Consider the following 26293-nt stretch of genomic DNA (forward strand, 5'->3'; position numbering starts at 1 on the left):
CTCAGCCAGTGAGCGGGAACCGGTCTGTATGTGGGATCCGAACCCTCGGCGGGAGCGCCTCCGCGCTTCCCAAGCGGCGCACTAGCGCAGTGCGCCACCGGGCCGGCCAAACTATTATTTTTTAACTTTTTATTTTCAAATACTTATATATTCCCAGAAAGTTACAAAATTATGTACAGAGGAGTCCTGTATACACCCTTCATCCAGTTTCCCCCAATGGTAGCAATCTTGCATAACTGTAGTGTAATATCAAAACCAGGAACTTAACATTAGTACAATTCACACAGATTTTATCAGTTATACATGCACTCATTTGTGTGTGTGTGTGTAGCTCCATGCAGTTTTATCATGTGTACACATTTGTGTAACTATCACTATACTCAAGATACAAGAGTAATTCATCACCAGAAGTATCCCTAAAGCTAGTCCTTTATAACCATGACTATCCCTTTTCCCCCCTTCAAAATATTTTTATTTATTTGGCAGCCATTGGTACAGGGATCGAACCCTGGAACTTGGTGTCATCAAGACTATGATCTAACCAACTGAGCTAACCAGCCAGCCCCCCCAAATATTTTTTAAAATGTGACATTGATGTATTGCTGAGTGAAAAATTAAGTTGAAGAAAAAAGTTTTTGGAGAAGGAAAAATTTATATACATTTATATAAGCATATAAAACTTTCTATTTGATTTCTCATGCCCTAATTCAAATGTTCATACTGAAATTCTGATTTTCTGAAAAAATACTGACAGAAGAAACATGCCAAGTTTATCATCCATCAACAGATTACATACTCCACGTACAACAACCAAAGTCAGTCTCGAATTCCTCATTGGAATCTCAACTCTGCCCATTTAGACTTAAAAGATTTATAAGACAAGCAGGGATACAGTATGAATTCCATCCTGTTAGCACCTACTTTTCACTTATTTTTACCACAAGAAGCGGTGTTTGTTAGAGGAATTCCTGCTATACTAATGCATCACTGAGGTCCAGGGAACCATGGGCCATTTGTGGCAGTGACACTGTGATGAATTAAAATGGCATCCCTCTCAGGATGAAGAAAAAGCATTGTATAATAAGAAACATATGTTCCAGAAACTCCTAGATTTGCTATCTTTTGGCAACAACTCCTAAGGTTTTATTTTTCAGAGTCACAAAGTGAAAGAAATAATTCTTTGGCCACTTCAGCTGCTGAAGTTTATACTGTTAGTATAATGCAGAGACAGCCTCTTTGCTGATTAAAAATATTATGTTTTGCTTTTGTCACTAATTCCATGAAATTGATCTTTGGATATCATGTGTGCTAGAGATCCAATTACTTTTCTTCCATGTATGGATGGAAGCTTCATTCACTGAAATGTGCAACCTTTCTCCAACATCTGCAATTCTTTTTCATAGACTGAGTTTCCACATATACATGGGTTTGTTTATGCATCACGATTCTGGTACTGTTCTGTCTTTTTCTATCCCTACACCAGAGCCATATGGTCTTAAATACTAATGCTTTTTAAAAAGTCTTGCTATATAGTGGGAAAAGTCCTCATAATTCATCCTTTCTCAAGAGTGACTTCTCTTAAACTTTGCAGGTCCATAATGGTTTTAGAAAAAGTCTGTACAGTTTCACAAAAAAAGAGACAGGGCATATTTTGATTAAGATTACAATGACTATATACAATGCGGGGGAGAATTAACATCTTTAATACTGATTTTGCCAATCTATAAACATATACTATCTTTCAATTTAATTAGATTTTTTTAAAGTTTTCACCATTTTCCATGTAAAGGTCTAGTCCATTTCCATTAGATTTAATTCCTCAAATAAGTACTTCATAGTTTTCAAATCTATTGTAAGCACTATCTTGTGCATTCTTATTTCATTTTCTCTTATTAGCTGGTATATTCAAACTCATTTGAATTTTATATGCTAGTTTTTATCTGGCAAATGCCAAATTTGTTGTTAATTCCAACAGTTTATCTGTAGATTCACTTGGATTTTCTGTGTATTAAACATATTCTGCTTTTAATGACAATTTTATTTATTTTCGATCCTTATACTCTCTACCTTTTCTAGACTTACTGTGCTAGCTTAGACTTACAGCACTATTGTGAATGTATGTGATGTTGGGAATCCTTATGTTGTTCCTAATTTCAATGGGAATGATTTTATTCTTTTCTTTCTTCAAACCCCAGTCTCCTGTGTGATAGGAGGCGATACTCACCACTAGACTAACAAGGACAAAGGGAATGTTTTGAGAAGATGCACTGGGTTCAAATGTGGCCCCGAAAAAGTATGTCCAAATGCTAACTTGGCTACTTATGAAATGTGACCTTATTTAGAAACAGAGTCTTTGCAAAAATAATTAAAATTATTGAGATAAGATCATCATATAGATTAAGGATGGGCCCTAAATCTGATGAACAGTGTCATTATAAGAGGCAGAAAAGGAGAAAATGCAGAGATGCACAGAGGGAAAGACCATGTTATGACAGAGGCAGAGATTGTAGTGATGTGTTTACAAGCCAAGAAACTCCAAGAAATGCTAGCAACCACCAGAAGCTGGAAAAGAGGCATGGAACAGATTCTCCCTCAGAGCCTCTGCAAGGAACCAACGCTGCCAACACTTTGATTTCAGACTCTTGCAGCTAGAACTGTGAGAGAATAAATTTCTGTTGTTTTAAGTCACCAAATTTTTTGTAATTTGTTGAGGCAGCTCTAGGAAACTCATACAGAAGATAACATGAGAGACTTGTTCAGTGACCTGGGGATAAGGAGAGATTTCTTAAATAAGACTCAGAAAGCACTAGCCATAAGGAAAAGATTGATATATCCTATATGTTAAAATTACGATCTTTTGAGCATTAAACGACACTGCAATGAAAGTCTAAGACATACCATAAAGTAGGAGGTATGCAGCATACACATCCAACAAAGTGCTAGCTCTAAAGTATATGAGGGTACTTGAAAAAATTCATGGAAAAATGGAATATAAAAGATAATATAAATTTTTCCATGAACCTTCTGAAGACCCCTTGTACTTATGTAAATTTACCAGGAAGTCAAACAACTTAGTAAGAAAATGAGCCCCCCCCCCCCAAAAAAAAGAATAAAAATTTCATAGGAAAGGCGACACAAATAGCTCAAGAAAAGATGATCAGCCTCATTAGTAATCAGAAGAATGAAAATTAAAACATAATGAATTACAATTTTGTACTAATCAGATTGGCAAAAAATGTAAGTCTGATAATATCAACTGTTAGCAAGGAAGTAAAGCAACTGGAAATCCTGTAAACTCCTGGAGAGAGCACAAATTGGGACAATCAATTTGGAGAGTCATTTGACATTTTCTAATAAAACTGTAGATGTACGTACCTATAACCCAGTAATTCTACTTCTAAGCAAATGCAGCCAAGAAACATGGATAAGAATGTTCACAGAAGTATTGTCTGAAATTGCCAAAAAATGGGAACAACCCAAATGTCTATCTACAATGGAATTGCAAAATAAAGTGATTCTATTCATATGAGGAAATATTGTCTACATATAAAAATGAATTAACTGCCACTATGTACACCAATATGCAAGTAACAACAAAAATATGTTTGGTATGATTCCATTTACATAAATTTCAAAATAGGCAAAATTAAACTACATTGCTTAGGGAAATATACGTAGTGGTAAAACTGGAAATAAAAGCAAGAAAAAGATGATCAAATCCATCTTGATAGTGGTTCACTGGGAGCAGGGAAGAGATGGGACAGGGTGAGGCATGTAGGGCACTTCTAAGGTCCCAGCAATGTTCTATTTCTGAGGCCATGTAGTAGTGTCAAAGGAAAACCAGAGCAGGGTAGGCGTCTACGGGATGGGAAATTACCAAAAGGAATATCGGGGTGAGGGAGATTCTGGCTAAAGAGACTTATCGGGATTCTCACTGAAGACAGGCCAGTGTGATCAGACAATCCATGGGGAATGATGGGAGATAAGAACCTGATTAGATATAGAGCGTGATCAGATATGAAGGATGGGGGATTTTTGTTAAACTGATTTAGCAAGGTTCTCACTAAAACTGGATTTTACAAGGCAGTGAACAGGTAAGATTAGGAGAAGGTTCAGGAGCCTGGTGAAAATTTGGTCAAGGAAAGAATCTTTGCCAGTAGTTACATGGATGTTTTCTTACAATTATTTTTAAACTACCGATATATGTTTTATATTCTTCTGTATGTATATTTCATAATTTTTAAAAAAATTATAAAAGGTTAACTGGAAGATGGATGGAAGGGAGACTATTAGGTAACGGAATTTGTAAGACATTATATATGATGTTAGGATTTTAGTTCTTTTTAAGTTTTTTAACTGCATTTCAAAGGGATTTTCATTCATTCATTCATTCACCTATTCAATATTTATTAAGCCTTTCTAGTTGTAGGCACCCTTTTAGATCCTAGGGCTACAAAGAAGAAGAACATGGTCTGTGCAATCAAATTGCTTAATATCTTATAAGGGAGACAACCAAATAGATAATTAACACATAGTATGGTGACTATATCGATAAAAGTGACAACCCCAAAAATCCACTCTGATAGATCAGCTAAGTTGTAGTGCCTTGAGAGATCTGGAACATGTCAGTAGTCATGTCCTATATCCTGGCAAATGTTATCATAAGACCATTTTACTTAGAAGCAGACAGACTGATGCCAGAATTAATAAAATAACCTAGAATGCTCCTCATAACCCTTACCCTAGATCCCTGCATGTAGGACGTAATCTAGTAACAATCCCAAATCTATACATCACATGACCAATAGAAAAACAGATGTATGTCTTCTTCCCTCCACCCCCCTTTTTTTGTGTATTTATTTATTTGTTTTTAGCTCCCACAAATAAGTGAGAACATGTGATATTTCTTTCTGTGCCTGACTTGTTTCACTTAATATAATTCTCTCTAGGTCCATACATGTTGTTGCAAATGGTAGTATTTCATGCTTTTTTATAGAATTACAATTCCTTGAAGTTGATACGACAAGCAAACAGAAAGGACATTGTTGGGAGGGACGGGGGGAGAGGGAGGTAGGAGGGAGTTTTCGGTAATGGGCCACAATAATCAACCACATTGTATATCGACAAAACAAAAAAATAAAAGGAAAACAGACATAATGATAAGGAGGGCTGTCCTCTTCTCTCTCCCTTGGTTCTTCCCCTTTCTTGTGATTATAAAATGCTAAGCTCTGCTGGTCCCCTTTGGAGCGCATTTCTCAGGGCAAACTAACCTATGCATTTCCCTGGTTGCAGTCTTCGTATAAATACTATGCTTTATATGGTTGGCCTCAGTTTCTTTTAGGTCACAACAAGTATGCAGAGGGGGAGAGTCAGAGGAAGTGATTCTGGATTCCTGAAATGAGCACTGAAGGATGTCTACACTAGATGAAGAAGAGAGGGTTATGGCATTCCAAGCAAGGGAAAAGCATGGACCAGGAAGGTAAGGAAACAGGCATTGACAGAACTACAAGGGAATTGGTTTTGCCAGACTACAGGCTACACATTAGGAAGTGGTGAAAGACTTGACTCAAGATGCCAGCAGAGGCTGGACTAAGACAAGTGTTGTATAACATATTAGTTAAAATTAGGTTTGGCTCTGAGTGACTGAATATCCAAAATAATAATGGCTTAAGAGAGACAGAGGTTTATTGCTTTGTCATGTACACCAAGTTTGAGCAGTTGGTTGGGGCTGCTGTGAGTCAAGGACTCAGACTCCCTCTCTTTTTACTGCTCCATGTTCAAACACAGCTAATAATTAGCACAACAGAGGCCTTCAAAATAAAGGTGGTTTTATTATAAAATTCTAAAAATGTGCTTTAAAGAACAGTTATGGGAATACTGCATATTAAGAAGAAACATATCTTCATAATCTAAACAATCACACAGCGGATTTTATATTGTCCATGGAATTAATACTTAAAAAACACTCTTCTTTTCAGTTAAGAAGCGTCTTCAGAGCACCATTATTTGAATGGAAGGTATTTTGCATATCAGAGTTCATCTTTGGTCTGCAATTAAGAAGCAAAATATTTAGAGCCATCAAGAAGTCTTATGTGAGTCAAGAAGACTGACGTTAGTCTATTATTTTCCCCTAAAGATGAGAGGAGGAAAAAAGACAAGTTACTGCTAGAGGCTTTTAGAGCCTAGAGCTATCTCTAGAGGGTTAGAATCACCCAAGGATAAAATCACACTGTATTTCATAGTGCTACTGATGGGGAAACCAAACATCCACAGGTCTGTATTATTGTAAAGCTCTTGTGTTATGAACAGTATCAGTGAAAGACTAGGGTAGACAATAAGCAAGAAATAAACAAGATTCTCATTCTGGCTCCTAATGTCTACTCATCGGTGGAAGATACTGATTTGGTACCTCCTCTAAATCACTTAGATAAAGATAAAAAATTAAGCAGGAGTGGAGGAAGAAATTTGCCCCATCTCCTTGGGGCCAAAGTGATAAGTGTTCTGATATCAAATCATGAACTTGATGAGGGGGCACCTTTTGATATGGCAATTCCCGTTTTGCCATTGGCTTTGACTGATTTTATGACCTTGCAGCAGGGACAGGGGTTAATTCTGACGACGTATCACTTCTGAGGGCTCATTAGTTAGTGGTAAATCGGTTCTCCAAAAAAAAACCCCAGACAACCAAAACAACTAAAATTCTGTTTTGTAGCATGTGCTGATTGTCATGGTGTACATATTCCACCAGGCTGATTCCAAACTACCAAAAATTTAACTAGTGTGCAAAATTCCTGAATATTTAACAACAGATGAGCTCCTATGAGCTGGTTCTGTCACACCACTGGGGCCAGTTTCATCTTATTCTTTTTAAACCTCCTTGAGAGGTAGACATAATAATTGCCAAATCTGCCTTCTCATCTTTGGTTATAATACCACAACTTTGAGTTTTTCATTCAGAAACATGATGATGTTGTTTCAAACAATGTCAAGGCAGCATATTTTGAACATACACACACATATAAAACCACCACAGTTTACGGAATTTATATTTCTTTAAACAAAAAGACAACTATAATCAAAACAACCCTCTCCTGCCACTCTACGTCTTTATATACAAACACACACAATCTGATGATGAGAAACTGGTTTTGATTTGCTATAAGCCAGCAAGATGATTTTGAGCTAAATTCTTCTTTGGGCTCAGTTTCATTAATCATAATATAAAGGCATTTATTGGATGACCTCTAGGTCCTTTCTATGTTAAGTCCATATATGAATCTGATGTTTATAAATGAAATTATTATGTACTGCTATCAACAGAGATTGCTTTAAAATGAATAATTTAATAACAGGAATCATCAGGGTTATATATACATATACATATATTTTTTGGTAGCTGGTTGATATGGGGATCTGAACCTGTGACCTCGGTGCTACCAGCACCACACATACCCTAGTGAGCTAAACGGCCAGGGCCATAGTTATATATTTTTTCATCTCTAAATTGGGATGATGAACTTTGCCGAAACTATCTCATGAGGAGATGAGAGCGAGAGATGATACACATGAAAATACTTTCCAAACTGTAAACATCTACGCAAATGCCATGTGATCTGAATTTTCACATTGAAAAAGGCTTCTCTCACCTTTGCCAGGGAGCTACTGTGTCTTCTCATTTCACTGCATTTCAACGCCCTTTCTTGTGCATTGTTATTGTCTACTATATCTGTCTCTCTGGCAAACTGAATTGCTTGGAGGCCTCAAGAGGAACTCAAATACTTGCTGCCTGACTGAATGACTAAAAGAATGAATGCAAATTTGGATGACGTTAGTTATTATTCTCACACTGGCCAGAAGGTCAGTCTGGTTACCTTTTTCCTGTGGCATGTGCAAGGGAAGAGGTCGTCCTCGGTTTGTGGTTCTACCCTCTTCATGCCCTCTCGGATTTGGGGCTCACTCACTTGTAAACTGGCATATTCCTGTTTCAACAACAATATAAAAGCATTCCATATACAACACTTTGAGTATATTCACCAAACTATTCATGCTAAAGTTTATAAGGCTATGATCCATTTAACTCACGTGTCAAACTGTGATCTGCAAAGTCCTCCGTAACCTGCTCCCCCCAAACACCCAACAACAGAGCTGCTGAGAGGTGGCTGTCCTTTGAACACTGGCTGCCTATTCCCAAACACATCTCTTATTATTCTGTCCTAAATTTATATTACTTTTTTTAAAACCACTTTCTGCCTTATAGTAAAAATAATTTTGCACGATCTTCTCTAGACTGAGAATTTGAAGACAAAGACTATTTCTGCCTTCTCCACCACGGCTCGCATGCACAAGCCTCAATCATCATCTTCATTTTTTATGTTCTTATTCTGGGCTAGACATTGTGCTAAGTACTTACACTAAATATCAGCTGAATGAATGAATACTACCCTGTGGATCTTTACAAATTCACATAGTAAATCCCTCTAGTTCACTCATTTTACACAGTTCACCCTCTGCATCCCTTCATCATTTCCTAGGGAAGGTTACAAAATGGGAATGGGCCAGTACAGACCAGAAATAGAGCAACTTTGTTCTGTAGCAGAGCTTAAGACATGGGACTCAGTATCTGTAATTCTGAGATAAAAATCTTAACCGAGATCTAGTACTACTATTAACAAATGAATTGTTTACTACTGCATTGTTAAAAGAGTCTTTTAGACAGATATGCTTTGATTACAATCCTTATATGCTTAGGTCCATGGAAAGAATTTCCAAGGGAAGTCATGGCTCATATGGGGTCAAGACAAAAGGTCAAAAACACCATAAACAAAGAAATGGTAAGGTGGGGACAATTCATACAAAAAGAAAATATGAATCCATGCACAGTAACTTTGCAGGATCACAGACAAATTTCCTAACCACATACCACAGAGTTCTGATATTGACACTTTTCACTTGGTTGTAACATTCTCCATTAGCTCATCTTTGGTTTTCAAGTATTTTAAAAATTATTCCTTAATATTTGTTTCTTATTTTCACTCACAGAAGTACATACAAGCGTACTCCAAAAGTCCACGGAAGAATACGATTAAAAGATAATATGAATCTTTCCATGAACTTTTTTAAGACCCCTCATATATCTCCTTAAATTAATATACTTTTAGAAATTGTTAAGTAAAATATTACTTGTTCTTAACATGTCCAATTATAAGTTATATGACTATTTTCTTGGAAAACACTGACCTGGAAAAGTTTGAAATAATAACAGAATATGTCATTGCCCATGAGATTATTTCTTGCAAATTCTTGTCCTGCTTTTGCTATTTTCTTTGCCTGAGGAACAAAAAAATCCTTATTGGAACATATTTTCTCCCATGCAGATGCATGCAAACTGATCTTCAGAGTACACTGTAAAAGTGGGACACTAGTGGGAAACATATCTTCGGGGGTAGTCTCATGTGATAAAAAGAACGTTTAACAGAGTATATTTGTTCAAATGAAAGGGAGATTTTTAAGGCTTGAAAGTCTGAGAGGTCATATTGGGCCCTGCAGAATGAAGTCTCTCTTGGAGAGGGAAGGCTTACATCAAGTGAAGTAGCAATGATTTTGTAAATGAAGCTATATTAATACCCTGTGTTCCAATTTTCAGCAGTCAATTAGCTTATTTACATAATCCCTCATTTTAATCCATAGCACAGTTAGTGACTCCTCCTGCCAAATTGGCCATCTTAATTTTCACATAGAGGAGTGTTTGTGGCTCAGACAACCCTAATGAAAGAAAAAGGTTTAGCTTTTTGTTTTAAATGCAGAGTAGACAGTTAATCTAAGACACAATGCCTGTGTTCACCCTGAGGGGAACTGCTGTGCTATCCATGGGCAGACAGCTTCCCATTTACAGGTAAAAGTCCCTGTCTGAGCATCCTGAATGCTCTCCAAGCACAAGATGTTTCAAAGAGACCCGTGCTATTGGGGTATGAGTGGAAGTAAGCCTTCTAGTAGACTGACCTTACCTCTTCATCGTGATCTTTTGCCCATTTAAGTTTTTCTAGCAGATCACTCAGGTTGCTTTTAACTGGAATGTAGTGTGTCCAGGCCTGCAGCTCATTGTAAAAGTGCTCGTAGTAGATAGAGTCCTGCTTCAACACAACACTGTCGCCGACCAGTAGATACGGCATTCGATAAGCCGCGACAGTGCCATCAATGTTTATTTGATACTTATGCTGCAAAACAGCAGTGAAGTATAAGAACCTCCATTAAATTTCCTTTTTCCCACTCTCTGTTCTCCAACCCTTTCTACAAATGAACATTTGCTATCCTCTGATACAAAATGGTCAAATTCAGCATCTGCCTTCTCCATTTAGTAAGCACTATTACGTAACATGCTGACCTGGAGCTAAAAGCTCATTTCAGTGCACTACTAAATTTCCCAAGGGGGCACCAAAACTAATATTGAAATAGCCAGTAAAATAAAACTGTGTGCTAAGGCTATAACATCAGGAAAGATAGATTTGTGATGTAATTCCTTTACTACTTTAGTGACTACACATGTGCACCTAACAATGGCACATTCTGTGTCACATTAACTGTGTTTTTAAAATACCAGATGGTCACACATGTCTTAAGGAAATTAACAAGCTCTGGAGCAAGGGCATCTATAAACAAAAATATTGATAGAACTGTGGTAATCAATAGCTTCTAGTTGTAAAAAATTCAACAGGCAGGGATAAAGCCAAGGCTTTGTAACACCCTTCCCTCTGAGCAGGAATGCCTAGTATCTGGTCTCTTTGGTTCTAATGATTTCTTTCAAAGTCTTTGAGATATGCATACGAAAGAAAACACAGACAATTCTACTTATAACATTCTTTAGGTCTACCTACCTCCACATAACCTACCAAGAGCAAACCTGGCCATCTGCAGGGCAGACAGAGCTCAGTAATCACTTGCATTCCCCCATAGACAGGTGACTACCTTCTGCCCACCTGTCTTTCCACCACATGGGACTTCAGAAACCACTGAGTGATCTAGAGAGCAGGGCAGTGCCTACTGTCTGAAAAAGGGAGCTATTAGAAAAAGGAGTATTCCCTGGGAAACATGAGCAATCCAGATTCTAGACACAGAACAATCCCTGATCCCTAGAATTCCTAGGCAGAACATGTGGGTGGGTTGCAAGACATTCCCCACCACAAGGCCTGATAAGAGACCCCTGATTTATATCTTCTTTAGTTTGTTGCAATGCTATGGCTCTAGGAAAAAATATTTGTAAAATGACTTACATGTACTTATTAATAAAAAAGGATTTGGAGCTGACATTTGCTTATCTTAAGGATTAGCTGGAAAAAAATTACAGCTCTACCCAGCTCCAGGGTCCCTCAATGCATACTGAGTGTGAGGGCTGGGTAGTGAGTACAGACCCAGGTTGCAAACCAGTCCCCGGCCTCTATGCCTTGATATTCACTAAACCTTGTGATCACCTCTCCCATTCCCTATAATTTACAGGCTTCAATTTCCCTTCCCCAAAGCATTATTTACACATGAACAACAACAACAACAACAGAGAAAGGATTGGCCACTGATGATGTCATACCTTGAAGAAATCAAAAAATGAAATGTGTTTCACAATGGGACCATAGAGGCTTTCATCGTGTTTAAAGAAGAAAAAGTTCGTGAAAGCAGCATCTATGAGGTCAGGGTGTTTTCTACTGAGTTTAACCAGCTCGAGTCTCTCTTTGCGGCTGTCTCGCCCTCTCCAGACAGCTGTGGAGTTTTTGCTTTCCCAGGGAGGACCAGTGTTAGCTTGCACAGACATCATATCCAGACTTACTCTAGAAGACAGGAAGTGCAACAGATTTTCCTCCCAAACCATCACATCCCAAAGGCTGTTGGAAAAGAACTCACCAAAGAAAGCAAACCAAGGCTCTGGGTCAACCCTGGCCCATCTCTCACCGGCCCATGGTTTCTAGGACAGAGTCAGTCAGGTCGTAGGTAGGCATCACAATATCCCTGGAATCTATGGAGCCACACCAGGAAAAGATCGGATGGATGTTTGAATTGGACTTCTTTTTTTCTAAAGGCCAGTCTCCCAAATTAACAAAAAACTCCATGTCTGGCATCTTCACCTGGGAAAAAGAAAACAAAGAGCTTATTCACATTACTGCATTGGATAATACCTTATAATTATGAATTAAAATTAGAAATTGCACCAAATGAAAGGCCAATCTTACAAGTTTCAGGTAAAGATGATGACCTTGGTTTGGACAGTGGGCCATATTTTCAGAATATGGCCATATGTATAAACATTCTAGGTTTTCTTTCTATGGTGTTGAAATTGGCCAACAGGCTTACTACAAAAGGGATGAAATGGCAAAGGTAATCTCCGTTCTAATGCTGCCAAGAGACTCTAAGATGACCAAGGAGAGAAAGGGAATTACTGGAAAGAATGAAAAAGCAGCACTTGGGACTCTAACTCTAGTTTCTTGTTAAAATGGAAGTGAGGTAGGCAGTGGGAACAGGATTCAAACTCAGGAAGCCTAACACTAAGGTCAGTATAGTAACTTCTGAGCTATGCTGCTTCTACTGACAAACATGTGAACACGTTGAAAGGTCCTGTTTTATCTAGCCATGGAAAATGCTCAGAGTATTTGCAAAACAGGAGATACATATTTTTTAGGCAAGAACTCTGTTGGTCAGTCTGAGAAGCATCTGAGAAATGGGGGTCCTGAAGAACATTCTTATTTTTTCATGGATTGACAAAGCAAGAAAAATCTGCCAGTACGCTGATGACTTAGCTTAAAGGAGGCATGATACTGATGCTATGTAATTACTAATATTCAGAATTAACTGACTGTAAATGCTTTGCGGTCTTAAAAAGAAAAGTACTATGATTTTCCATGAATGATTCAATCAAGTTACGTACACAGATTATTCAATAAACAAATATTATAATTGATTATAAATAAATATACAATTGTTAAAAATGTTCGTATAATTTTCCATATTAGCCATTTTAATTTAACTGCCAAAGTATTCCACTAAATAGAATTTAGAACCTAAAGCACATTATACCAAGGAACAGTATTCAGTATAAGGCAAGTCTTCTTTGGACTCAGTGTAGGTTTCATACCAAAATAATTTTTAGCCTCCAGAACTGTGAGAGAATAAATTTCTGTTGCTTTAGGCCACCCAGTTTGTAGTAGTGTGCTTTGCTACAGTAGCCCTAGGAAACTAATACAATACCCTACACGACATAAAACTTCAGAATAGTATTCTAATAAGGCTCCAGGACAGAACACCCCTGATATTGCTATTATTTTTATTTTGCAAAATTATATTGTAAAACAAAAGATTAAACTGTCTATTACATATAAGAGAAAATATATACTTGCCTTTCTAGTCAAAGAAAGTAGTATGGCATCCATGAAAATTCTAAACCCCACATGTTCACCATGAGTCTTGATGTAAACCTGAAAGAGAATTTTACATTTAGTTAGTCTAAAAGTACTGGCACACTTCACTGAAGAAAAGCTTGTCATAATGATCCTCATTAGAATGATGCTTAATAAAATTATTTAGTTAATTATAGACAAGTGGTCAAAACAAAACAAAACAAATCACTAAAACAAACACATCAATCATGTGCTGTACCTTGTTATCCTTCAAGGTGTAGTGACACAAGCTCTGCCTCTGTCCAAATCTTTTTGGGATTTCAGTTGCAATCTTTTCCGGATCAACGGTAGGGAAGTGTGCCAGATCCCTCTGAATCTGAGTAATGGTCTCTGGGCAGTTCATCTCCTGAAGCCAGGCTGCACTGTCTTCCAAAGGACAGTCACAATTCTCATGGTAGACTGGCCCTATTCACATACAAATGACAAAGTACAACAGTAACAATTCCACTCAGCATCTGAAACATATAACAAATATCCATATTGTGACTTCATGAATTTTGCCTAGTTAGGGCATTTTGATCAAAGACACATTTTAAAAGAAGTACATTTTTATTACATTGGTGCATTGATAGTAAGTCATCCTTGTATTCTGGCAGCTCTTCACAGTGAAGTCTTGAGATATTTTCATAATCAGGTCTACTGTACATGAGTTCAAAAGAAAGCCAATGGGTACTAATTTATGTTCTCTAGTGGATATTATAGTTCATTATTCTTTGTTTTGTGTACTTAAGAATAACCAAACATTGGTAAAAGGATAATAGAGGAGTACACCTGTTTTAATGAAAGACAAAAGTGATATGAATTAATATTTCTGTGGTCTATTATACAAACAGGTTCTTAAAGTGTCTAAGGCACTTTTCTCAATGGCTGAATCATCATCAATAACAACAAAAGTAAACAAAGACCTACTACGCTTTAAAAAAAATTATAAAGGGGCAAAAGCAACCCTCAAAACAATTCATTTAATTAATATTACAATGAGTTAATTATACATTGATAGGAATAACGCTAACATAACAGAATTTGAATTTAGATTTTTATTGTCATTTCCTTCTTTAATTCTCAGATTCCTACCTGAGCCAGGAAGCAGTTGACAATGGAATATCTTTTTAAGGTTTAGCAGGTTATACTATAGCATGTGGTTCTGATGGAAGGTAGGAAAGGAGTCTGGATGTTTTTTAAAAACATTTACCTTTCTTTGGAATGGGAAGGGAGACAAAGAAGATTCCTGCCTTTGTATACACACTGCTTCCCCACTGTTTTGGGGTACTGTCTCCTCTGGGAGGGAAGGAGATGGCCCTAGGTAACGAAGCTGTACTCTAATAAGAAAACATCAGAGAATTTCTCTGGGAAAATGGGATTGGAATGAAGACAAAAAAACAATAGCACCCCCTCCCCCTCCTTGCTTCAAGCCATCTCCCTTCCTGAAGTGATCTACCAGATTTCACAAATAACACTTATCCATTACTTAAGTCATATATCTCCAATTAAGAAAGTATCATATATGACCATATACATAGCTTTATTATTCTTGCTAATGTTGTGTCTTCAGGGAGCGAATTCTTTATTAATATGTTCCCTGCTCTTTAGTGAATTATAATTTCCATTTAAATCTTGAATTTCTCTCTTTTACCAGGACTCCTAATTTAGCTTTCGAGTAGGAAACATCTATTTTTTTCTTTCAGTAAAAAAAAAAAAAAAAGCTGAGTTATTTTTGTTGATGGAATGATTATTACATTAATAAAATTGTTATTTATAATTAACACATGTATTGTCATATTCAAATACTGTTGTTATAAAATTATGTTCCAAATTACCTTTTAAAATATATGGAGATTTGGCCACATGTTGACCTTGGAATTTAACTTCTATCTTCAGATTTTTGTAGCTTGCATACATCCTATATCTTACTATGAAGGACCCATCCTTTCGGTCTAAAACCTGGACTCCAACTCTAGTGAACTGCTCATCTGGTGCTGAGATTTTAACCTGGAAAACCTTTTCACCTGGAGAAGATGTGAATCTGTGATGTGAAGAGTAATAAGATACAAAGATTATTATTATCATTATTATTTTAAATTCAATTTTATTTATATTTATTTTTGTGGGGTACAGTGTGTTGTTTCAGTACATGCATATACTGAACAATGATTCACTTAGGTTAGATAGCATAGTTTTGTCCCCATTAGTTCACCCCTAATGTTCCCCCTCACTCCCACCCCTCCCAGCCTCTGGTAACCATTATTCTGCTTTCTACTTTTATAAAGATTATTTTAAGGAACAAACACACAAAGATTATGCTCATCAGTCTGTAAACTTTATTATTCACCTCTACATTCTCCCTCTAACATATGCTTGCTTATTTCTTAGTCTTTTAGTAACAGAATGAATATGATGGATCTGAGATTTTAAAAAAAGGATGACAGTGGCCAGATAACATAAAACAGAGTCATTAGACAATCTCGAGGGAATATGTTAAAACTACAAACCTACATAATCTCAGAACACATATGCTTTCCATACATAAAGACATTCTTACCAACCTATTTCATGCCCGTCATATGGAAATTTGTAATCAAATCCTACCTCCAAAGATAATGATCTCATTTTGAAAAAATCTCTGCCAAGATTCTTAAACATATCAGTATTGTAACTCATGCTCAGCCATGGGCAAAAGCAAAGTAGGTAGTGTATCGAAATTTACAAGTGTCGAAATTTACAATCTTCCTTTGCTTTGGAAAACTTTCAATTCCTAAGAATTTTTCCACTACAAAATAAGTATACACGGTCAGCATTCAACATTAATAGACAATCATTTCTTTATTAAAATAAAGACGTATGTGAATTATAAATGTAAGCTGTAAGTATAATTTCAAAGTACTGAATTCATTGGAATGAAGTAAACGTTTGCTCCAATCATATAGGAGATTCATACTTTGATACTTTCCCTCCAAACTCTAAAGTTTCAAACTGTACTCACTTTTCTTTTTGAGTTTCAAAACTTGCTTACCTGCAGATGTCTACCTGAAAATTGAAGGCAGCACCAGAGAAAGGTGAAGTTGACCCAGTCTCTAACAACCGGTTTAAATTCCTTATAACAGCTTATAGGAAAAGTAGTTAGAAATAGCACTTCCAGCAAAGTAGAGGGGCTTTGTCTTGCCCTGATAATGCGGGAATCCCTATCAAAATAGCTAGGAGAAGAGTTATTATTATATTACATGACATGTATTATAATTCAGAATCACTTCTAAAGCTACAGAGGGAAATTGATTGGGACGAGGAGCCGGTTACTATCCAGATACGTGCCCAAATATCCTGGAACTTAAACTGCTGTGGAGAAACGTATTCTTGGGCAGATAAAACTAGAGGGAGAAACAATAAGTTTGAACGGCAATCCAAGATAGTTAAGAAGCCGTTTCTCGACTTACTTCTTCCCTGATGTATCCACCGCCTGAACATAGAAATAGCGGGCGGGGAGGACGACATGTGCTTTTAGCCCTGGTCCCCATATTTCGCTCTTCTCCGGGCTCAGTCGCCTCTCTCCGCCGGTCTCGGCAAGCGCTGGAAACGCTCCCAGAAAGAAGCAGTAAATCAGCAAAATGCTAAACATTTACAAGACGGACTCCAGAAATAATCCACGGATAAACGAAGACGTGCAACCAGCCGGGGCTTCGGCAGCGGCAAGTTGGCAGATCACAGCAGCAAACACGGCTCCAAGGGCTTCGCCTGCGGTGCAGGCGGCGTCCCCAGGGAAGATCACTCCCGGAGCGTTGGCGTGTCCAGGTGGAGGGAGCCAGTCGTTCTGCTGAAACGGCCAAGAAGCGCGCTACTCTGCTTTCTCGGGACAATGACACACTCGTGCGGCTCCTGCCACTAGAGCATCATCTGCGGGCGAATCCGTCCTAGGTTTCAGCCAAGGTGCACGGCGAGGGGATTGGCCCGCGTGCCGGGCCGGGCTTAGTAAGGCCTTCTCCGAGTGGATGGCGGAGGGGACACGGGTCCCGGCGCCCTGGGCTCCCTGGGACATGTAGTTCACGACAGGACTAGTAGAAATCCTGCCAGCTCTTACCGTCTGTCACCCACTTATTTACTTTTCGGTCACCGCTTTCGGGGATCACACAAATACTACAGATGCCCAATAGAGGGGCACGCGGGTCTGGAGGCACAGCTAGGATATATAAATATATTTTTTGTCACCATATCCTCCGCACGTGCAGAGAGCAGGCGTAAAACACCATGAAAGAGAGGTGTTGTCAATGATACTCGACGACCGGTCGCCGGGCACCGCAGTCCAGGGCGCTGTCCCCGCGCGCTCCGATGGGACGAGAGACGCCAGCCCCAGGGTAACCAGAGGCGCGTCGCCGGCCGCGCGCTGGAAGCTGTGATCCGGTGCCAGGTTCCGCCACCGGGTACCGCCGCGGCCGCAGCGACCCGACCCGGCTGGACAGGCCAGAGGTACCCCGCGGGGAGGGCACGGACTGAAGTGGCGGCCGGCTGGGCTCCCTGCGCGCCCGGCTCTCCGCGGGGCACTCGGGCTCCGCCACCCGGGCCTGCTGTCGCCCTCTTGCTCTAGGCGCCCTCAACGCCGCCTGGGCTGCGAGGGGTCATCGCCTCTCCGGAGCCCTATGGGCGTCCGAATGGAGGCCACTGCATCGCGCCAGTCTTCCCGGGAAGGAGTAGGGTGAGGAGCTGAGTCCCAGGGGGCAGAGAAGCGCCAGGGAGGGTCCTCTCTGGATCAAAACTCTATTCGGAGATGCCCTCGTGGATACCGGTGGCCCCCGTCCGGCCGCCCGTCTCCACGCCACGATCGGCGGGGCCCGAGCACCCAGCGCGCGGTGGCTGTCCTCTCCACCTGCACGCCCGCAGCCGGGCCAAGGTCGCCACCAGGAGGCGGCGCGGGTGCGCGGCCCGCGGGACGCCCCACGGTCAGCTCGAGAGTCGGACCCGGAGCCTCCTCCTCCGCCTCCCTCCCTCTTGCCAGCTGTCCCGAAAACCCAGACGGCCGGGTGGCCCTGTGAGCCAAAGCGGGCCTGGTCGGGGGCCAAGGCAGGGGGTTCTTTTCGATTTTCGTTTTTGTAATTGCCATTATTGGTGATAGCTAATCATTTATTCAAAAGTCCGAATCGGGGGTTCCCCTCTTCACCCAGCTACAGTAACTGCCCGCGTCCCACCCGCTCCGGTGCCTTTAGCACCCCCGGGAGCGTCCCCGGGTCCCGGGCATGTTCCAGGCTGTGGCCCTCGGACCTCCGCGCGCTCCCCCTGGCGGCGAAGCCGGTCTTCCGGCGGGAGGAGGGGTCGGGAGGTCTAGGCCGTCCTCGGCCGGTGCTGGGACTGGGGCCGCCCGGCCCTCGGGAGGCGCGCGGGGGCGCGGGGTGGCGCGCCGGCCGGGGTGGCCGCGCAGAGGAGGGCGGTGGGGACCCTCCTGGCCTCCCCGGAGTCCGGGCTAGACACGGGCCCCGTGCGCCGGAGGAACCCGGTATCCTTCCGTAGGCCGGCGGCCTCTGCTCGGGAAGGGGCCTGGCGGGCGTGGGGAGGGCGCCGGTGGCGAAGGACGGAGGCAAGACCCGCCGAGCCTTAGCGCTGTGGTCTCGCCCTCGCACGTATCCGCCCCGTAGTAAGTCACTTAACTGTCCCTGCGTCTCAGTTGCCTTCTATACAGAACATGGGTCATAATATTTGTCATATGTGGAAGGCGTTACTGAAGAGATGTTTAGTTCTCTAATAAACTTGATCCTTAAGAACGCTGGCTTAAAATATAACCTGGCAAGAATATAACCTGGGCGATGAATATTGGCTTTACAAACGGAATGTTTATTTTACAGGACAGTTCATTCTAATGACTTTAAAAAATCATTACTCTAGTGGTGCATTTAAAGCTTGCCATTTTATAATTTTGCTTTGCACACAATGAATCAATACCGTTGCTTGTGGCATGATTTTATGAATATATCATTAAGTTGAGCCTTAGGTGCTGTTATCATTCTTATTACTACATCTTAATATAGTGACACTTCACTTTATTTTCTAACAGCTGCTCACAGGTCAAATTAGAAATGTCATCTCGTCGGGGTGTGTGGGGGAGCTGGGAGTGGGCATGGAATTGGGAATGGTTTATAAATATAGACACAAAAGGAGAGAGATGTGGCAAAACCGTGACAGCTGCAGGCTATTAAGTGGAGGGACAAACTGCCCTTTTATATTTCAGTATTTCCGGAGGTTACAATTACAACATAATACAATAATCAGTGTCTGTAACGATTCTGATATCAGTGATAAACTATTTCACTTTAAGAAAGCTGGGATCTGAGCAAAGTACTGGGGACACAGTAATAGAAGCCTCCTTGGACTCATGGAGCTCTTGCTGTAGTAGGAGAATAGACATGAATCACATAATATGGAAGGGAAATAAACATTAGCAGTATTGGGGTCATGGGTTTGGATAATTTTCATTTTCTGTGTAGCATCTTTTTGCACATTGCAATTTTTTATGTAATGTGTTTTCCTTATATAATAAAATCCCTAAATATTACACAAATTTTGAAGGAGAAATTATCATAAAGTGGTTCAAATGAGAAAGTTTTGATGTGACCATATAAAATACATACTTATGTCGATAATCTTAACTTTTTTCTTGGTAAAACTGCAATCAAAGAGATCATTCTTGTTCAGTGCTCATTATTTAAAAGCAAAGAAAACAAAAACACAAACAAACAAAACCAGATGGTTATCTTTTTTATTAATCAAGTGCTATATTCTAACTTTTGTGCACAAATGCAGTAATTTCCGTTTGCCTATGCTTTTGATCAGAATGTTGTCCTGTATATATTCCACACGAGCATACTTCATAAAATCCCTACACTGCCAATGCAGAGCTGTCCCCACAGGCAAAATTCCATTCAGTTTGAGGAAGGAAGCTATTGCAAAGTGCAAGCTGAACTCGAGCTGGGGATATGAAAAGTGAACATTTCTCTCTCCTGGAATAGTTCTCTCTCCCCTCGCCAAACTAACTCCAGTGACCTTTGCTCTGTGCCCTGTGAACGTGCTCTGTTGTTTCTCACCTACCACAACCCACCCACACAACCCCCAGCACCACAAATACATACCCACCTCTGTCCACCACACTGGCTTTTAGAGAAAGGCATGAGGATCACAGATAAGTAGAAAATGCTGTTCTAGGACATCTACGAATCAGAGAAACCATTTCCTCAACAAAGACCAGAGTTTGGTCTGTATAACCGCAGGTGTGAGCTTTCCTTTACATCTTTCCCCACTATCACCCTCACGCCAGGAAATGTGTAAGGAGAAAGCATAAATGCTTCCTGTCTAGGGATCTACTACACCTACTCCTAAGATTTCTTTACCAAAAAGAAAGTGAAAGTTTTCAGAGTGAAATCAGTGGAGGCTCCACCTTTGGTGGTGATGCTGCTACCAAGCCGACCCTCTTGCAAACAACTATAAACTGCACAAATGGCTAAAACACCACTACCTGCAGGTTTGGATAGACAGAAAGCATTCCTTAAAAGTAAAGAAAATGGAATCTTATTCAGCACAAGTCATAGTCCTCCTTATATAGAGCTTTTTTCCTTAAATTACATGAAAAACACGTAGCACTTTTGCTAGTTTCTCCTCAAGGGCTCTTGTGTGAATCGTCTGCTGTTTTTTTTATAGCTAAGTCATAGGTTTTGTTATTAAGTATTTGTATGATGGTTTTGATATGATTGTTTTTCTATAACCTGTGAAAGTTATTTTCATTTCTAATTTTATAAGTAAGCAAATGGGCAAAGATATTAACTGGTAAAAGTCAAAGTGATCACCCAGGATGGGTGGAATCTCCCAAGTGCTGCTCCATGGCTGGCGCCCTGAGAAACAGGCACACTCTGCCCAGGCACCTGCGTAGGGTTCTCTCCTCATGACCTGTGATGTTTTGATTCACCACGGGCTTCCTTTTGTATAAATCTTCAGCTTTCTCAAATGCCCTGGCTGCTATTTAAACTTTTCTCTGTTTTCTTCCCCAAAGGAATCAGTCTGGATTTGAAATTTGGTTTTTCCTGGGACTGATCACAAGTTAGTGACAACTGGATTGGATCTACTTTTTTGCCAGGTAAAGGCTCTTTTAAAAATTAAAATTCTGTATTTTTTATTGATTTAAATCTATAACTATTATTCATTATGTATCCTTTATGCCTATACACTTTTAAAAATAATTTTGCTAATGCATCATTTTTTAGACAGCTTATTGAGATATAATTCATACACTGTACAGTTCACCCATTAAAGTGTACAATTCAGTAGCTTTTAGTATATTCACAAAATTGTGCATTCATCACCCCAGTCAATTATAGAATATTTTCATTACTTCGAAAAGAAACCCCATCACTCCCAAATCCCCAGCCCTATGCGACCACTAATTTGCTTTCTGTCTATAGGTTTACCTATTCCACACATTTTATTTTATTTATTATTTATTTATTTATTTATTTTGTCTTTTTCCGTGTCCAGCAACGGATCGCAACCCTCAGTGTTGCCCCCGTACTGGACCGGGGACCGGCAACGGGATTGCAACCCTCGGTGTTGCTCCTGCGCCTCGCTCAGCCAGTGAGCGGGAACCGGTCCATATGTGGGATCTGAACCCTCAGGCGGGAGCGCCGCCGCGCTTCCCAAGGGGCGCACTATCCAGTGCGCCACCGGGCCGGCCCTCCACACATTTTATATGAATGGAATCATACACTATCTGGTCCTTTTGTGGCTGGCTTTCCCTTAGCATAATGTTTTCAAGGTTCATCCATGTTGTAGCATGGATAACTACGTCACTTCTTTTTATTGCCATATAATATTCCATTGTATGTATATACATATTTATCTGTTCATCAACTGATGGACATTTGGGTTGTTTCCAGTTTTGGGCTATTATGAATAATGCTGCTATTAACATTTATGTGGACATGTTTTCATTTCTCTTGGGTACATACCTAGGAGTGAAATTACTGTACCATATGGTACTCTATGTTTAAACTTGTGAGGAACTGTTCCAAAATGAGTGGACCGTTTTACATTTCCACTAGCAGTGTATGAGGGTTCTGATTTCTCCACATCCTCACCAACACTTGTTATTACCTGCCTTTTGAATTATAGCCATCCTAGCGGGCATGAGGGTGGTATCTCATGTGGTTTTGACCTGCAGTTTCCTGATGCCTAATGATGCTGAGCATCTTTTTGTGTACTTATTGGCCATTTCTATATTGTCTTTGGAGAAATGACTGTTCAGATACTTTGCCTATTTTTTAATTGGGCTATTTGTTTTTTTTTTTTTATTATTCTAATACATCATTTAAAAATAAATTAAATAAAATAAATGGACAGGGATCGTGACTCTCGGTGTATGGTAGTTGTAAAATAATATTTATTGAATGAAGGCATATGAATAATACTTGATATGGTTTTCAGTGCCATTTGTGGTGTCTGGTGGATTGTTGATCATTCTTTCTCTTCCGTCTTTCCTTAGGAGCCCATTTTTACAGCTCTCAAGTTTTTATAGAATGCTGTAAACAATTGTCAAAGTTGTTTTTCAAGAAACTGAAAGAGTTGCAACTTCTTTCCAGTAACAGAAACTTTTATAGTTGCATTCAATGCCTAACATTGTAGAAACAGAAAGGTCAAACGATTCTGGAAATGGCGAGCACAAATCTGAGAGAAAGTCTCCTGAAGAGAATTTTCAAGGTGCTGTAAAATCTTTCTGCACAAGTGCCTCAGGAGCACCCTTGGGTCCCAAAGGGGATGGCCACTATCCGTGGAGCTGTCCAGTGACTCATACTCGGGAAAAAATTTATGCCATCTGCTCAGACTATGCCTTTCTCAACCAGGCAACCTCAATCTATAAAACTCCAAATCCAACCCGTTCTTCTTGCCTCACTGATAGTACCTCTTTATCTGCTGGAAATAATTCATCAAGATATGTTGGTATCCCGACAAGTACATCTGAAATCATCTATAATGAAGAAAATAGCTTGGAAAACTTATCCAATACCCTGGGCAAGCTACCTCTCGCATGGGAAATTGATAAATCTGAATTTGATGGGGTGGCCACAAATTTGAAGCACAAATCAGGTAAGGAAGGAGCCATGAAGTGCGTATGTGAAAACAAGGGGAAAACAAACACTGTATCTTGTTTACCGTTGCGATTAAACATGTTTTCCTGTTATAATACTGAACAAGGAACATTGCTATCATCTGGTTTGTCACTGTAGTTAAAAAAATAACCTTGGACATAGGACATTTCATTAATGCGTTGCCACTGAAAACTTCAAGCATAAGCTTTGCATTTTGAGAGCTTTGAAAATCTAAGGATCCTGTAAAATACAGGTATTATAAACAAGTACATGGTAGCTTAGAAAGTGTTAATGACATGTCTAGAATACCATACTGCTATTTCATATCATAGTTTTTCAGGGACATGAATTTATACTTACTGACTAAACATCTAGTTTTCTTTTCTATTATATAAACTTGTGGGTTTTTTGTTAAAATTTTTTGACCAGCTGCAAGAAAAAAAAAAATGTGAGCATCCAGCTAGGCCTCCATGTACCACTGAGCAGGTTGTATACTGCACAATTTAAGAGGGTGTCTTTCACCTAGAGTCAGCACAACCTTCACAACTACAATGGCAGATACTAATGCTTTTCACTTTTCTTTTGAACTCACAATAATATAGGAATTTTGTGAAGTATGTACTTTTATCCTTATTTTATAGGTGAAGAAATTGAGTCTCAGATGGGATAAGTCTTTTGCCCAAAATTGCACAGCTTGTAAGAGGTAGAATGAGGATTTGTGTTTTACTTCTTGGCTTCTCTGATCATTTTGCAAAACCTCTATACTTCTGTTTGTTCATTTGCAAAATCAATGTGTTTCATAGAATGTTGTGTAAATTTATAATTCTCTGGGGTGTGAGGGGGATTTCACTTTGTATCTATTTATCAGTGATGGGTGTATAATTTTTTGTAATGTCTTCTCAGATTTTGGAATTAGAGCTATGCAGGTCTCCTAAGACACATTGGGAAGGGTTCTCTCCTGTTTTCTGAAAGTTTCAGAGGGATTAAAATCTCCAACTATAATTATGGAGTTTGCTTGATGATTCCCATTACTTTCTGACAAATATTAGTTTGTTAATTTCATCTAAGTTGTCAAATTTGTGGGCATAAATGTATTATCCTTCTAATATCTATAAGGTCTTTAGTGATAACTCCTCTTTCATTCCTGATACTGGTAATTTATATTCTTTTTTTTCTTGATCAGTCTAGCTAGGGGTTTGTCAGTTTTGTTCATCTTTTCAAATAACCAGCTTTTAGCTTTGTTAATTTTCTCAATTGTTTGTTTTCTATTTAGTTGACTTCTGCTCTTTATTATTTCTTTCCTTCTAAATACTTTGGGTTTACTTTGTTTTCTGACTAAAAATGGAAGCTTAGATCATTGATTCAAAACTTTTCTACCAAAAGCATATCGTGTTCTAAATTGCTCTCTAAGTACTGCTTTGGCTACAGCCCAGGAATTTTGATACACTTTATTTTTATTATTATTTAATTTGAAGTATTTTCTAATTTTCTTTATGATTTCTTCTTTGATACATGCATTACTTAGATGTATGCTGTTTAATTTCTAGGTATTTGGGGTTTTTCTAAATACTGATTTCTAATTTAATTCCATTGTGGACAGAGGACATATGATCTCAGTTTTTTTAAATTTGTTGACTCATTTTGTGACCCAGCATATGGTCTGTCTTGGTGAATGTACCATGTGTTCTTGAAAAGAATGTGCATTCTGCAGTCATTGGGTATAGTGCTCTGTAAATATTAAGGAGGTCAAATATTTGAAAGTGTTGTTCATATCCTCTGTGTCTCTAATTAATTTTTGTCTCGTTTTATCAATTGCTGAAAGAAGAGATTTAAAAATCTCCAACTATGATTGTAGAGTTAACTTTCTCCATTTCATTTCTTTTTTAATAATACATTTTTAAAACTGTGGTAAATGCAGATAGCATAAATTTACCATCTTAACCATTTTTAAGTGTACAGTTTGGTATCATTAAGTACATTTACATTGTTGTGCAATTGACACCACTATCTATCTCCAGGTATTTTTTAGCTTGCAAAACTTAAACTCTATACCCATTTAACAATAACTCCCCACTCCCTCTTCCCCCAACCCCTGGAATCTCCCATTCTGCATTCTGTTGCTATGAATTTGACTGCTCTAGGAACCTCATATAACTGCAATCATGCAGTATTGGTCTGTTTGTATTTGGCCTCTGTTCTTTTCTGGTTAGTATTTGCTCAGAATATCTTTTTCCATCCTTTCACTTTCAACCTATTTGTGTCTCTAGACCTAAAGTGAGTCTCTTATAGACAGCATATAGTTAGACCACATTTTTTTAATCCAATATGCCAATCTCTGTCTTTTGATTGAAGGATTTAATCCATTTTACATTTAAAGTAATTTATGGTGAGGAAGAATTTACTTCTGTCATTTTGCTATTTGTTTTCTATATGACTTACAGCTTTTTTGTCCCTCATTTCCTGAATTACTGTCTTCTATTGTGTTTAGTCAATTTTTTGCAGTGAAATGTTTTAATTTTCTTTTCACTTCCAATTTTTTTTTTGGTGGCTGGTTGGTATGGGAATCTGAATTTTATTGTTTATATGTGTATATTCTATAGTCATTTTGTTTGTGGTCACCATGGGGATTAAATTGTACATCCTAATGTTATAAACTAATTAGAATTTATGGGGCCGGCCCGGTGGCGCACTGGATAGTGCGCCACTTGGGAAGCGCGGCGGCGCTCCCGCCCGAGGGTTCGGATCCCACAT

At 39.2% G+C, this 26293-nt stretch overlaps 2 protein-coding genes across 5 annotated transcripts in view; one reads left to right on the top strand and one right to left on the bottom strand.

Annotated features, from left to right (window-relative positions):
* Window positions 1–5809: 5809 nt before the first annotated feature.
* KDELC1 (KDEL (Lys-Asp-Glu-Leu) containing 1) lies at window positions 5810–17400 on the bottom strand. 2 transcript variants are annotated; one of them, XR_551209.1, is made up of 11 exons: window positions 16865–17295; window positions 15254–15459; window positions 13636–13841; window positions 13377–13454; window positions 11938–12110; window positions 11579–11816; window positions 10005–10214; window positions 9238–9327; window positions 7872–7979; window positions 7647–7798; window positions 5815–6047 (listed from the first exon to the last, which is right to left on the bottom strand). XR_551209.1 is itself a non-coding variant. In XM_008582550.1 (10 exons), exons 1-10 carry the CDS (start codon window positions 17044–17046, stop codon window positions 6030–6032), a joined length of 1509 nt encoding a protein of 502 aa, XP_008580772.1. In that variant the 5' UTR covers window positions 17047–17400; the 3' UTR covers window positions 5810–6029. The 2 variants fall into 2 exon arrangements, 1 of the variants encoding a protein (XP_008580772.1); XM_008582550.1 differs by lacking the exon at window positions 7647–7798 and having other exon boundaries at window positions 5810–6047; window positions 16865–17400.
* A 125-nt stretch (window positions 17401–17525) lies between these two features.
* BIVM (basic, immunoglobulin-like variable motif containing) overlaps window positions 17526–26293 on the top strand; it is a 41119-nt gene continuing 32351 nt past the window's right edge. The window contains exons 1-3 of one of the 3 annotated variants that reach the window (XM_008582663.1): window positions 17526–17891; window positions 21454–21537; window positions 22939–23540. In XM_008582663.1, the coding sequence (XP_008580885.1) occupies window positions 23063–23540 (478 nt within the window). In that variant the 5' untranslated portion in view covers window positions 17526–17891; window positions 21454–21537; window positions 22939–23062. The other 2 variants (XM_008582780.1, XM_008582730.1) reach the window with 2 other exon arrangements.

This window comes from Galeopterus variegatus, unplaced genomic scaffold, assembly GCF_000696425.1.
Source record: "Galeopterus variegatus unplaced genomic scaffold, G_variegatus-3.0.2 Scaffold8, whole genome shotgun sequence".
Lineage (NCBI taxonomy): Eukaryota > Metazoa > Chordata > Mammalia > Dermoptera > Cynocephalidae > Galeopterus > Galeopterus variegatus.